This window comes from Oncorhynchus clarkii, chromosome 32 (genome assembly GCF_045791955.1).
Source record: "Oncorhynchus clarkii lewisi isolate Uvic-CL-2024 chromosome 32, UVic_Ocla_1.0, whole genome shotgun sequence".
Lineage (NCBI taxonomy): Eukaryota > Metazoa > Chordata > Actinopteri > Salmoniformes > Salmonidae > Oncorhynchus > Oncorhynchus clarkii.
The window spans coordinates 31,655,178-31,668,528 of NC_092178.1; the positions used below are offsets into that span (position 1 = coordinate 31,655,178).

The following is a 13,351-nucleotide window of genomic DNA, read 5'->3' on the forward strand; positions in this document are numbered from 1 at the left end:
CATAGATTGCAAATCTATCCAGATATTCACAAAGCCCACATTCTTAGGGCCCCATTCAAGAAAAAGGCTAAATTAACTGTGTGGAGCAAGAAACAAGCATTCCTCTTTCCCACAACTACCCTGAAATAGCACCAAGTGGATTAAAATAGGTGTGCTGCTGTAACAGTATAGCTTTCATCCCTTCCCTCGCCCGACCCGGGCTCGAACCAGGGACCCTCTGCACACATAGACAACTGACACCCACGAAGCATCGTTACCCATCGCTCCACAAAAGCCGCGGCACTTGCAGAGCAACGGGGACAACTACTTCAGATTTCAGAGCGAATCACGTCACCCGATTGAAATGCTATTAGCGCTCACCACCGCTGACTAGCTAGCCATTTCACATCGGTTACACTGCTAGACACCATGTCCTAACATGCAGATTTCTACAGGCATTTACATGGTTCTATTTACTATGTAAGCACTGAATCATGTGTACCTGCTGTACAGACAAACTGAATATCAACGTCCACACCTGATACCAACACTGATGCATTGATGGATCAATTGGCTTACCTTGTAGAATGTGTTTCTGCCTTGACCCTTTAAATACCCCCATAAATGTAAAGAGTTTCAGCTGACAGCATCGTGTCCTCAATTGGTTAATCGGGCCCTTGATGCACATGTAATGCAACATCTAAATTCTTCTGACTTGGAAACAGGCCTCACTTAATTGATGGATTCTAGTGTCCAATTATTGTGCTTGATTCTTTAGGACTTTCGAAGAAACCTTGTCAAGGTCTCAGTCATTAAGGTCACCTCACAGGGAGGACACGGACACACCTGAAAGAATTCCATTGTCCGGTTTCCTGACACAATCATTATAGACATTCATAAATACTCTGGATCAGTGACCTTTCTCAAAAAACATCATATAACCAGAGGTCACACTATAGATTCAATTCATTACTAAACAGAGCGGTCATCTTCATAGAGGTGCTTTGTATATTGACATTTTATGAGGATTGTAGCCATTTTACATTTTGGTTGTTTAGCAGACACACTTATTCAGAGTGACTTACAGTTGTGAGTGCATACATTTTCATAATTTTACATACTGGTCCCCCCATGGGAATCGAACCCACAATCCTGGTGTTGCAAGTGTCATGTGCTAACAACTGAGCCACATAGGACCTCGTCCTATTCATCCTTAACCTGGTCTGTTAAAACCAATATATAGGGTGCCTCCTGAGTGGCGATAAGAAACCCTGCCTCCCGAGTGGTGCAGTGGTCCAAGGCATTGCAACGCAGTGCTAGCTGTGCCACTTGAGATCCTGGTTTGAGTCCAGGCTCTGTCACAGCCAGCCGTGACCGGGAGACCCATGGGGCGGTGCACAATTGGCCCAGCGTCGTTAGGTTTGACACAGTGCGGCTGGCTTCCAGGTCAGGCGGGCAGTGTGTCAAGAAGCGGTGCGGCTTGGCTGGGTTTCAGAGGACGCACGGCTCTCAAACTTCGCCTCTCCTGAGTCCGTACAGGAGTTGCAGCGATGGGACAAGACTAACTACCAATTGGATACCACGAAATTGAGGAGATAATGGGGTTAAAAATAATCTAGTAAAGTATGAATTATCAGATTTGACCGACTGATTGCTGAAGAACTGTATTACTGTATCTGTTGAAAAATGCTTTTAGACAATGAGTAAACAGACAACCTATACTTCCATCAGTTAATACAGCCCATTTATTAAAGTACAAAGAGCTCGTAGTCATATTTGTGGTGGGATTCAGATACATGCTCTTACACACATTCCCTGACACTCAGTGTGTACAATATCATAACAAACACAAGCATCTATACATCTCTAAACTACTTGCGCATATTGATATCATAACAGCCATGACAAACCGTGGAACAAAACAAGGAGTGAGGAATAATCATAAAATGCTTAATTTACCATAGCATTATTATAACTAAAATTCTATCAGTTCACGGAGCTGTACGGTCATCATGCCTAACTTTGACCACGTCTACATGCACACCAATATCCACTTATTATTCGGGATACTCAAGTATTCTGTTTTTGAGTTGCTCCATATAAAAACATCCTATCCTGATTACAATAACCCGAAAAAGTTTGTATCCCGGTTATGAGACACCCGGATAAGAAGGCTGGGACATGCTGATCTTCGACGGGATACTGTAGCATGTAAACATCAAATTCAGTTTACTGTTGTTTTTCGCGGTCTGCGCAGGCTCAGTTTCGCATAGCATGGGTGATGTTTTTATCTGATTGTCAAACTCACTTGAAAAAAATAGGCTACCTGTGCAGCTCGATCCATCATAATTCCATAGTAATTTGTTTTGCTGATACTCTGTACCGGACTGCATAGCCTACTGGCTTAGGCTACTTTCCCCCATAATTTAGATACATTTCTGCAGGCCATATTACAATTTTTGACATTTGGTAGGCCATTTGTTTGTCAATTATAGTTAGACACTTGTAGCTTCTCTTCTGTCATAACTTGTTGTCCTGGAAGACTAAATAGCGTAGTGCTCACCAGAATAATGTAAACATGGTCAATAATATGGTTGAAGTACCGAGTCAGAATCGCCTTCTCTGCCCAATCTAGACTCCCCAAAATCATAGGTCATCAAAGGGGAGAGCCTTGGTGCACCCTGGGGATTGTAGTCCAGGAAGAACGAGTCTTTAAAGCCTGCTGATTGGTCGGCGGGGCTTTGGGGCGGGTCACTGAGAGGGGCGGTGAGCAGAGAGAGCTCCAGTTGGTCGATGGTGCTGGTCTGGAAGGACTGGTGGGAGGTCACTAGGGACGGGGAGGCTGTAGCCATGGTGTCGAACCTCTGGGGGGCGGGTGAGTTGCTCTGCGACTCGTCGGCTGAGAGGGAACGCCTCAGCTTGGCCCTTGCATTCTGGAACCACACCTGAGAGCGTGTGTGTGTGAATGTATAAGAGAGAGATAGATGAGAAATCACAATAATTTTAAGCATGACCTAAATGTCCATTGGTGACAGTTTGTCCGCATAATCCTGTACTGATTTTTTTTTTTGGGGGGGGGGGGGGGGGGGGATCTACTCCGGTCAAAATTTGTTCACAGTTAAAATCCTATGTTCTATGTCTCAAACCTGAAGCACTCTCTTGGGCAGACCGGTCCTGTGAGACAGACAGCTCCAATCCTTGCCATCAGGGTTGTGTTTCAGGGCAAAATAGGACTCCATGGCTCTCAACTGTTCGCTGCGGAAACATGTTCTTATTCGCTTAGTCCGCCTGCGGGCCCGGCCACCTGTAACACCATCGTCCAGTCGTGGCTCAGGGCTGCTGACAGACTCCTCCCCTTCTCCTGTATCAAGGTACGTTGATATAGCAGACTGTCCATTTGTAAACGTGAATATCATCTGTCATCTTTGAATAACTCACCTTCTCTCTGCTTGAGGTGGAGCTTGTGAGAGGGTGGCGCACTGCTGTCATCATGGTAATGTGATTGACAGTACAGGCTCTGCCCGTGTTGACTGTATAGGTTTCCAGGCATCAAAGTGACATCACACTCCTATGAAATATAGAATTACCACCATTAATGTAATTAAAACCGGTGCCTGGAGAGAGAGACTTCAATAGCCTCCTGTTATGTTCCTATTAAAGTGTATTCAAGCTTACGTTTGGGCCTCTTGCCTTCGTCAGAGCTTTTAAAAGTGAAAGTGTACCTAGATTGACTAATACAGAATTATTTGATTTTATGCATTTCACGTCACCATTACCACAGGTTTCAGTAATAAACAAGAATTCTCCCCCCTAGCTTACGGTGGGGGTAATTGCTCCACCTTATACTCGGAAAGGCTAGGGCAGGGTTTCTTTATTTTCTTTACCCCTTTTTCTCCCCAATTTCGTGGTATCCAATTGGTAGTTACAGTCTTGTCTCATCGCTGCAACTCCCGTACGGACTCGGGAGAGGCGAAGGTCAAGAGCCATGCGTCCTTTGAAAACACAACCCAGCCAAGCCACACTGCTTCTTGACAATGCCCGCTTAACCCGGAAGCCAGCCGCACCAATGCGTCAGAGGAAACGCCGTACACCTGGCAACCGTGTCAGCGTGCACAGCGTGCATTGCGCTAGGAGTCCCTAGTGCGCGATGGGGCAAGAACATCCCTGCCGGCCAAACCCTCCCCTAACCCGGACGACGCTGGGTCAATTGTGCGCCGCCCCATGGGTCTCCCGGTTGCAGCCGAGCTGTGACAGAGCCTGGACTCGAACCGTAGTGGCGCAGCTAGCCCTGCGATGCTGTGCCTTATAGACCACTGCACCACTGAGAGGTGGATCGCGTGTTATGAAAAGACATCCAAAATCTCACACCATTTCTTCTTGATTTGGGTCATTGGAGGATGCAAATTTCTCATTTGGGCCTCGAGCTGAAAAAGTTATACAGAAGTGTCTAGGAGGTAGGGTAGGGGCTAATGGTCAAAGTAGAATTGGACAGGTACTGCAAGTGCTAATTATAGATCCAAAATAGCTAACCTGGCAGGAAAAGCATTCAGGGTGAAACGTCAGATCACCAGACCTCATGACCATTGCTGACGACGGGATTGGCTGGGAGCAGCGGGCACATCGTCCCACACTGAATAACCTGGCCAGTTAGAGAAATAAGATCTGTTAGCACTCATCATTCTTGAACAATATGAGGACTGAGCATGTCTTTTACAACATTAACATGCTCCACTAAAGGAAATCCTCTTAGACAGAAGAGAAAAGTGTACAAATAGAAGACTGTCGTCAGTAGCCTGCAGAGTATTACCGTACAAGAAAATGAAGACGGGACCAAAACAACCAAATGAGTAGTCTGGTGCAGATAAGTAGGTAGAGGCAGAATCAAAGCAACCAGGACACAAGTGTCTAAAATGGGTGAAGACTGGAGTCACCTGCAGTAGTCCTGCTGACAGTAGATGCTTCCGTCACGGCAGTAGAGTGTGAGGTGCGTCTGGAGCTCACACTGGCATTGGCTACAACGGAGACACGCCTCGTGCCACGCCCGCCCTGCAGCCAATAGGACAAAGCGGTCGCAAACACGTCCCTCGCAGCCGGCACACACCAACGGCTCCTCTACTAAGCCTGTAGCTGGAGACTGCAAAGCAAGAATAGAAAAAGGTCATTCCAGGTCACAAGGGCTCCGTTGTAATACTTTCCAAATGCATCTCTCCTTCCGCCGTTACTTGAGGTAATCACTGATTTGACATGCCTGGAGAGGTGTAAACAGACTCATGTCAGATCAATGATTAACACTGGATAATTTAACAGGGTCATGAAGACACATTTTAGGGGATCGTGGAGGCCACTGTGTATAAAAATAGAGCCACATTTCCTGGTTTCCCTGCAATCACCATTACTTCCATCAAACAAGACAACTCAGAATGTAGGTCATGGATTTCCTGCTTACTTTATGTACATAGTGGCTGTGTGGTCTATCAAACAAACTGAAGCCTGCTAGCCGAAGCGTGCACATGTACGTTCATTATGTTGAACCCAGTTTCAGACATGCGCTACTGGAGCGGTGCAAAAAAGGAGCAAAGCTTCTCTTTATGGGAAGTCATGAACTATTCATAAAAACCCATAGAACACAAATGGAGTGTAGGGCCCTTGGACATGCATTGAGACTGTTCTCACATGACTACATTGTAAAAATACTGTCAAAATGTTAAGATATTTAGTCAAGAATTTATCCAAGTCCATATTATTATTATTTGTTTTACAGATACAATGTTGTTAACATTCCTTAACAGGCAAAAAATATGGGGCATATGCTATTATATAGTCCACATATACAGTACTGTATGGGTTTTAGCCAACTCCTCTATTGTTGTCATAACATGCATGTATGGGCGTCAGAACAGTCTGGGACCAGGCTACAGACATGCATAATTCTTATCATTGGTTAAGGCTAGCTGGGGCTTACACTGGCTTTTGAATGATCCTCTCCTAATTGTCTGCTCCCCTGGTTCGCTGACTCCTCCCCCTCGTCACCATGGAGGCTGCCATACAATAAGCCCTCCAGGGTGCTGCTGTCCTCTGGTGACATCATGATTGCCCTTGTGACAGAGGGGAAAAGGATGGATATGGATCACATCAAATAACAATGACATTTAAAAGAGTTCTTGCTTATTCATTACACGACTTCATTATGTTTATTTCTAACACTATCCTTGCAGTTGGTACTTCCATCTCCAATCCTAAAATGCACCTTTTACAAACATTTACAATAGATGCAAGTAGACAATGTGGAATTAGAACGGATTTAGATTATCTTGGCAAACAAATACATTGCTCTTAACATAACTATTAAATGAATTGGCTTGACCCATGAGCATAAAATGATCTTACCTGACGTGTTGATGTCCTGAAAGAATGCACTTCTTTTGGTTCCCTGAACAATATCCCCTTTAAAATGACAACTTAATGTGCATTATGGCACTTGAATAAACAGTACTATTCTCTGTCCAACCCCTTCTCTTTGACTCCAAAAATCCTCATGTCCACACCATTATTGTGATAATACGCTAAAACAGTGTTCCCGCTCCTCTGTAGTCGTTCAACTGGTGTGCCGTTAACTTTAAACATCGAACTCCCTAAATGTTGCCCGGTGTGATTCTCGGTCCCAAGCGAAGCCTCAGCACACCTGTAAACAGGACCATCAGGAGCTGTTTCAGGCAGGTGTGAGAAGATTGGATTGGCTGCACTGCCTGCTGGGAAAGCGGGTAGATCAGGGGCCAGGAGGCAGCAGAAAGCTGTCCCAAGAGACCAATTAAAAACATTTTTAAAGAGCCAAAAGGGGCATCTTGGAACACCACACCATAGGCTGAAAATACAATGCGACAAAGGCAGTGGATAAAACCACATGCACAAACACCACAGATGCATGTTAAATTTGGGCATGAAATATAACATGAATAAAATGAATTTCCGGGTTCTAAGTATGGATCTGTAATCCTACAATAGCTGTATGGGAACAGGTATACAAATGTGAGGCATTTCTAATTGTTTATCCTACTGAATAAAAACATTTATTCAAATCCAACATTAAAACATTATTTACAGTAAATCTCATATTTGACCACTATACTAACTTGTCTTCGGTGGCATGAGGGCCCAAAACACAGATGAACTAAAGCAGTATACCCAAAAGTGTTTTTCCTTCAACGTACAAAAACACCTTTTTCTAAAATCAAAACATTTGTCAACATTCCTTTGCCTGGGTGAGCATTTTGTTATAGAATATACTGAGTTTATAACTGGCATGAACATAATGCATGTGTATTTGGGGCAAATTATATCCACTGATGCTTTACATCAAAACATAGCATTGTTAGAGGTCCTCAGCACACCATGGTCAGTAGTTTAAAACAATATATATTAAAAAGACACACTGCTCGCACCTCAATGGCTCATCTGAGTGTTCTCAGAGATTATCCACTCCTCGAATTCGCCGGGCAAGCTGAATGTCACGGGGGAATAGCGTTACACGCTTGGCGTGGATGGTACACAGGTAGGCATCGGAAAACAGTAAAACGAGGAAAGCCTCTGCAGCCTGGAAGAGAAAGAATGGTGTCAAAATTATGACCAGGAAACGTTCAGATTGACAATAGTTAATAAGGATACCATTTTTTTTATATTGCAGATATGTAAATAAAAACTTTTTCAAAATAAGTGTACTATGATGTTATTATAATCAAACATTTTAAAACTGTAAGACAAGGATTTAGAGTATTGATATAACAGTTCTTCAAATAAGCACAGGAGTGGGAACCAACCTACCTCCTGCAATGCCAGAAGAGCATACACCTGCCATCTCATGAAGTCCCTGCTATACGTCTGGCACACCTCCCGAACCTGAGTAGACAACCTGAGTAAACAACCTTGAAATTCGCTGAAGATAAATAATCACTAACAGGAAATATTAACTCGGGGTAGCAACTTTAATTGTAAAAACAAGCATTTTAGTTCATCTTTCTTTTATTATTTATTCCAAACTAAGACACCACCAGCTTACCAGTCCCTCCAGGATTTTTGCAACATATATATATGGAAAAATTATTGATTTTGCTGCAGCAATTCTGACGTCAAAATGCGCTGATGTGTGTCTTCATTGGTCTAAATAGCAAGCCCCCTTTTTGAAGTGCGTGATTGGTCATTTTTATGTGATAATATTGAGATGATTTGACTATTGTATGCAGTAATAGTGACGTGATAGGTCAAATATGCAAGCTCTCGCATAATATGTGGGGAATTGTCGATTTTGCAAAGAAATATGGAATCCTGGAGAGACTTGTTTCACAGCAGAGTTCACAGGGCTTTACAGGATTAACTATGTATCATCAACAACAGGTAATGTATTGTTAGAGAGTGGCAGCATCCATCTAAGAATGTAAGGTGGTTGTAAATCGGTCCACAGGAGCCATGTGCTAATCAACCTCTACTATGCAAGACAGTGATGCGACAAAGCCAGTGGTATTTTACCAGGCGCGCAAACGGTCCCTTGCGCAAAAGCAAGTCCGTGCTCTTCTGGTACTTTCGAATTTCCATCAGAGCTCGGGTGCCAGGGCGAAACCTCCTCCTCTTTTGCCGGGAGGGAGCTACACCTGCAGGGGCTAGAGAGATCCAAATCATCTTTAAAACAATGAGAACATTATTATTATTATTATTATTATTATTATTATTATTATTATTATTATTATTATTATTATTATTATTATTATAAAATATTTATTCATGCCAACATTTTCAACTAGTGGTCACATACATAGCTAAACAAAAAGTTTGCTTCAGTGTCAGGATTGAGAAGGCATGAGTCAAACCACATTTCCCCTCCTCCCCATCTTCCTTACCTGATGGTCCGCTCAGCCGTGCTGCCGGTGATGTTGAAGCAGGCGCGGTTGGGGCTGGAGGCCGATGCTTGGGTGTTGCACCCTTGCGCCGGCTTGCAGAAGAGCCATCAGGATCGCGACGAGGCATCCTCCAATACTAGTTCACAACACTGAGTTAAAGCCACACCTTTGCCTGATGGCGAAGAGAATATGGAGAAAAGATGCATTTAGTGACTTGATCCAGTATTGACCATATAAGTTCTTGGACTTCATCATATACCTGACCTGTAAGCCAATAAGTAAAAAGGGTTCAACTCAGACTGGATAAAAAATAAAAAGCATAATTTATGTCTTTATGACAAGGGTGTCAAACTCATTCCATGGAGGGCCTGAGTGTCTGCTGGTTTTTGTTACTTCCTTTCAAAATTGTATCAAATTAAGACCTAGACAACCAGGTGAGGGGAGTTCCTAACTAATTCATGATATTAAATTGCTTAATCAGGTACAAGGAAGGAGTGAAAACCTGCAGACACTCGGCCCTCCATGGAATGAGTGAGGGGTTTCGATTAATCTCGGGCGGGTGCAAGTGTAGGTGTGTTTTGCACTGGCTGAAAGTTGATTGCATTCGATCTGAAGTGAGCCAGGTGCCCCACTCAGGGCGAAGTCAGCACAAAACTAAAAGTTAAATAAGTAAGCACTTGTAGTAATGAGTAGGATTTCACATGATTTCAAGTGATTGATTTGATAAAGGTTTTCTATCTGCCTTCCCAATAAAAAAAATTGTTTTTGGGATGGAAAAACGCTTTCAGTGTAAACTTAAAACTAAAACCAAATATAAAGTACTTGGAACAAAAATATAAATGCAACAATTTCAAAGATTTTACCGACTTACAGAAATCAATTAATTTTTATTAATTAGCCAGGCCCACCCAATCAGAATGAGTTTTTCCCGACAAAAGGGCTTTACTGACATATTCAATCAATCCCTATCCCAGTCTGTTGTTCCCACATGCTTCAAGAGGGCCACCATTGTTCCTGTTCCCAAGAAAGCTAAGGTAACTGAGCTAAACGACTACCGCCCCGTAGCACTCACTTCCGTCATCATGAAGTGCTTTGAGAGACTAGTCAAGGACCATATCACCATACACCCTACCTGACACCCTAGACCCACTCCAATTTGCTTACCGCCCAAATAGGTCCACAGACGATGCAATCTCAACCACACTGCCCTAACCCATCTGGACAAGAGGAATACCTATGTGAGAATGCTGTTCATCGACTACAGCTCTGCATTTAACACCATAGTGCCCTCCAAGCTCGTCATCAAGCTCGAGACCCTGGGTCTCGACCCCGCCCTGTGCAACTGGGTACTGGACTTCCTGACGGGCCGCACCCAGGTGGTGAGGGTAGGCAACAACATTTCCACCCCGCTGATCCTCAACACTGGGGCCCCACAAGGGTGCGTTCTGAGCCCTCTCCTGTACTCCCTGTTCACCCACGACTGCGTGGCCACGCACGCCTCCAACTCAATAATCAAGTTTGCCCACGACACAACAGTGGTAGGCTTGATTACCAACAACGACGAGACGGCCTACAGGGAGGAGGTGAGGGCCCTCGGAGTGTGGTGTCAGGAAAATAGCCTCACAGTCAACGTCAACAAAACTAAGGAGATGATTGTGGACTTCAGGAAACAGCAGAGGGAACACCCCCCTATCCACATTGATGGAACAGTAGTGGAGAGGGTAGTAAGTTAAGTTCCTCGGCGTACACATCACAGACAAACTGAATTGGTCCACCCACACAGACAGCATCGTGAAGAAGGCGCAGCAGCGCCTCTTCAACCTCAGGAGGCTGAAGAAATTCGGCTTGTCACCAAAAGCACTCACAAACTTCTACAGATGCACAATCGAGAGCATCCTGTCGGGCTGTATCACCGCCTGGTACGGCAACTGCTCCGCCCACAACCGTAAGGCTCTCCAGAGGGCAGTGAGGTCTGCACAACGCATCACCGGGGGCAAACTACCTGCCCTCCAGGACACCTACACCACCCGATGTCACAGGAAGGCCATAAAGATCATCAAGGACAACAACCACCCGAGCCACTGCCTGTTCACCCCGCTATCATCCAGAAGGCGAGGTCAGTACAGGTGCATCAAAGCTGGGACCGAGAGACTGAAAAACAGCTTCTATCTCAAGGCCATCAGACTGTTAAACAGCCACCACTAACATTGAGTGGCTGCTGCCAACACACTGACTCAACTCCAGCCACTTTAATAATGGGAATTGATGGGAAATGATGTAAAATATATCACTAGCCACTTTAAACAATGCTACCTCATATGTTTACATACCCTACATTATTCATCTCATATGTATATACTGTACTCTATATCATCTACTGCATCTTTATGTAATACATGTATCACTAGCCACTTTAACTATGCCACTTTGTTTACATACTCATCTCATATGTATATACTGCACCCAATACCATCTACTGTATCTTGCCTATGCCGCTCTGTACCATCACTCAGTCATATTCAGTCATATACTTTATGTACATATTCTTTATCCCCTTACACTTGTGTCTATAAGGTAGTAGTTTTGGAATTGTTAGCTAGATTACTTGTTGGTTATTACCGCATTGTCGGAACTAGAAGCACAAGCATTTCGCTACACTCGCATTAACATCTGCTAACCATGTGTATGTGACAAATACAATTTGATTTGATTATTACAGTCAATACTCCTCATTTTATTTGTTAAATTCGGAGCAAAAGAACACAGCCTTAGCCATGGAAAAAGCATAGAATTGCAGGAAATTATCGGCAACTGCTAAATATTGTCTCAGTTACATGGCAGAATCCCTGGAAATGAGCTCAATTGTGAAATTCTGAGAATTGCAGGAAATGTTCTTACAAATGCTAAAATGGCACACACAAAAATACAAAGATTGGGGCGTCTGGAACAGATTACTGTTCTATTTGAGACCGCAAGCCTCTCCCCCCAATTTTCGCTCGATAACGTGACCGCCATAGTCCGTGTACCCACAGGCCAGATTAATCGAACCCCCTCAGTGACACATGCTACCTTTGAGTGAATGTTGTTATGCTGGGGGAAACCTGGAAACAATGCAAAACAACATTCACTCAAAGATAGCTAGCGAACTGGCCACACAACAAGCTAACTAGTAAACGGGCATCGGTATGAAAGCAAAGAACTTGGCAAATCAAGAATAACAAAAGTTAGCTAGCAAACTGACAAATTAATTTAAGGGAGGAAAGAAAGCTAGCGATAGTTCTTCAGAGAGCGTTGGGCAGCTAACGTTATATTGAGCAAGCATGCCATATCTTACATTGCAAAAAATGCAGGGCTAGCATAACTTTATAACGTGCAAAAATTACACACTTACCAGCCGACACTCATATTTTCCGTGACCAAAAGACAAGCTCAAAATTCAAACGACGCACGTTGGTGTCCTTTTCTTTGCAGAGCCAATGAGATTCATGATTGCGCAGAGCCATCAACCAATTATGTCAATGCGGAGCTATACAGAGCCCTCTGCATTGTAAACGTTTTTTTGGGGAAGCAATGACGATGTGGTATGGAGCTTGATTTGGCCTAATGCAAGCCTCCTGAGGCTCCGCAACTGCGTGTCACACCCTCCATACGGGGCTTCCGGTACACATTGCCAGATCAAGCATTAATCGGTTTCAACGAACAGTAGTAACGGCATATATAGCAGTAATATGTAATAACTCTAGTAATACAAATTATAGAGACATACATTTTCAACATGATTAGATTCAGATGTGTGTATGGTTTGGGGTGGGGGTTATCACAGTGAGTGCGGTTACGTGCTAATATAATAGTTTGATGAAAACGTTTACATGCTTTGCAAGAATAACGATTTCCCTAATAAACCTGTTTACATGGACACACCTGAAATCAGGTTACCTGATGGAACTCTGATAAATGCAGAAAATCGACAATCAAAAATAAACATTCTACCACTTTATTTTTGGGAAGAATATTTGATTCGGGGGTTTGGACATACAGTGCCTTGCGAAAGTATTCGGGCCCCCTTGAACTTTGCGACCTTTTGCCACATTTCAGGCTTCAAACATAAAGATATAAAACTGTATTTTTTTGTGAAGAATCAACAACAAGTGGGACACAATCATGAAGTGGAACGACATTTATTGGATATTTCAAACTTTAACAAATCAAAAACTAAAAAATTGGGCGTGCAAAATTATTCAGCCCCCTTAAGTTAATACTTTGTAGCGCCACCTTTTGCTGCGATTACAGCTGTAAGTCGCTTGGGGTATGTCTCTATCAGTTTTGCACATCGAGAGACTGAAAATGTTTCCCATTCCTCCTTGCAAAACAGCTCGAGCTCAGTGAGGTTGGATGGAGAGCATTTGTGAACAGCAGTTTTCAGTTCTTTCCACAGATTCTCGATTGGATTCAGGTCTGGACTTTGACTAACACCTGGATATGTT

The 13,351-nt window shown here is 43.6% G+C and overlaps 2 protein-coding genes across 3 annotated transcripts; both read right to left on the reverse strand.

The window, feature by feature from the left end:
- Positions 1–1,732: 1,732 nt before the first annotated feature.
- LOC139392269 (LIM/homeobox protein Lhx9-like) lies at positions 1,733–6,419 on the reverse strand. The gene is made up of 7 exons (XM_071140135.1): positions 6,367–6,419; positions 5,942–6,074; positions 4,911–5,113; positions 4,510–4,618; positions 3,418–3,547; positions 3,126–3,340; positions 1,733–2,924 (listed from the first exon to the last, which is right to left on the reverse strand). Exons 2-7 carry the CDS (start codon positions 6,065–6,067, stop codon positions 2,562–2,564), a joined length of 1,146 nt encoding a protein of 381 aa, XP_070996236.1. The 5' UTR covers positions 6,068–6,074; positions 6,367–6,419; the 3' UTR covers positions 1,733–2,561.
- Positions 6,374–12,480, reverse strand: LOC139392270 (histone H3-like centromeric protein A). Of its 2 annotated transcripts, none has more exons than XM_071140137.1 (6): positions 12,259–12,480; positions 8,868–9,039; positions 8,500–8,630; positions 7,798–7,872; positions 7,419–7,570; positions 6,374–6,437 (listed from the first exon to the last, which is right to left on the reverse strand). In XM_071140137.1, the coding sequence occupies exons 2-5, from the start codon at positions 8,992–8,994 to the stop codon at positions 7,442–7,444; spliced, it is 462 nt and encodes a 153-aa protein (XP_070996238.1). In that variant the 5' UTR covers positions 8,995–9,039; positions 12,259–12,480; the 3' UTR covers positions 6,374–6,437; positions 7,419–7,441. The 2 variants fall into 2 exon arrangements, with proteins under 2 accessions (XP_070996238.1, XP_070996237.1); XM_071140136.1 differs by lacking the exon at positions 6,374–6,437 and adding an exon at positions 6,722–6,770.
- Positions 12,481–13,351: the final 871 nt, after the last annotated feature.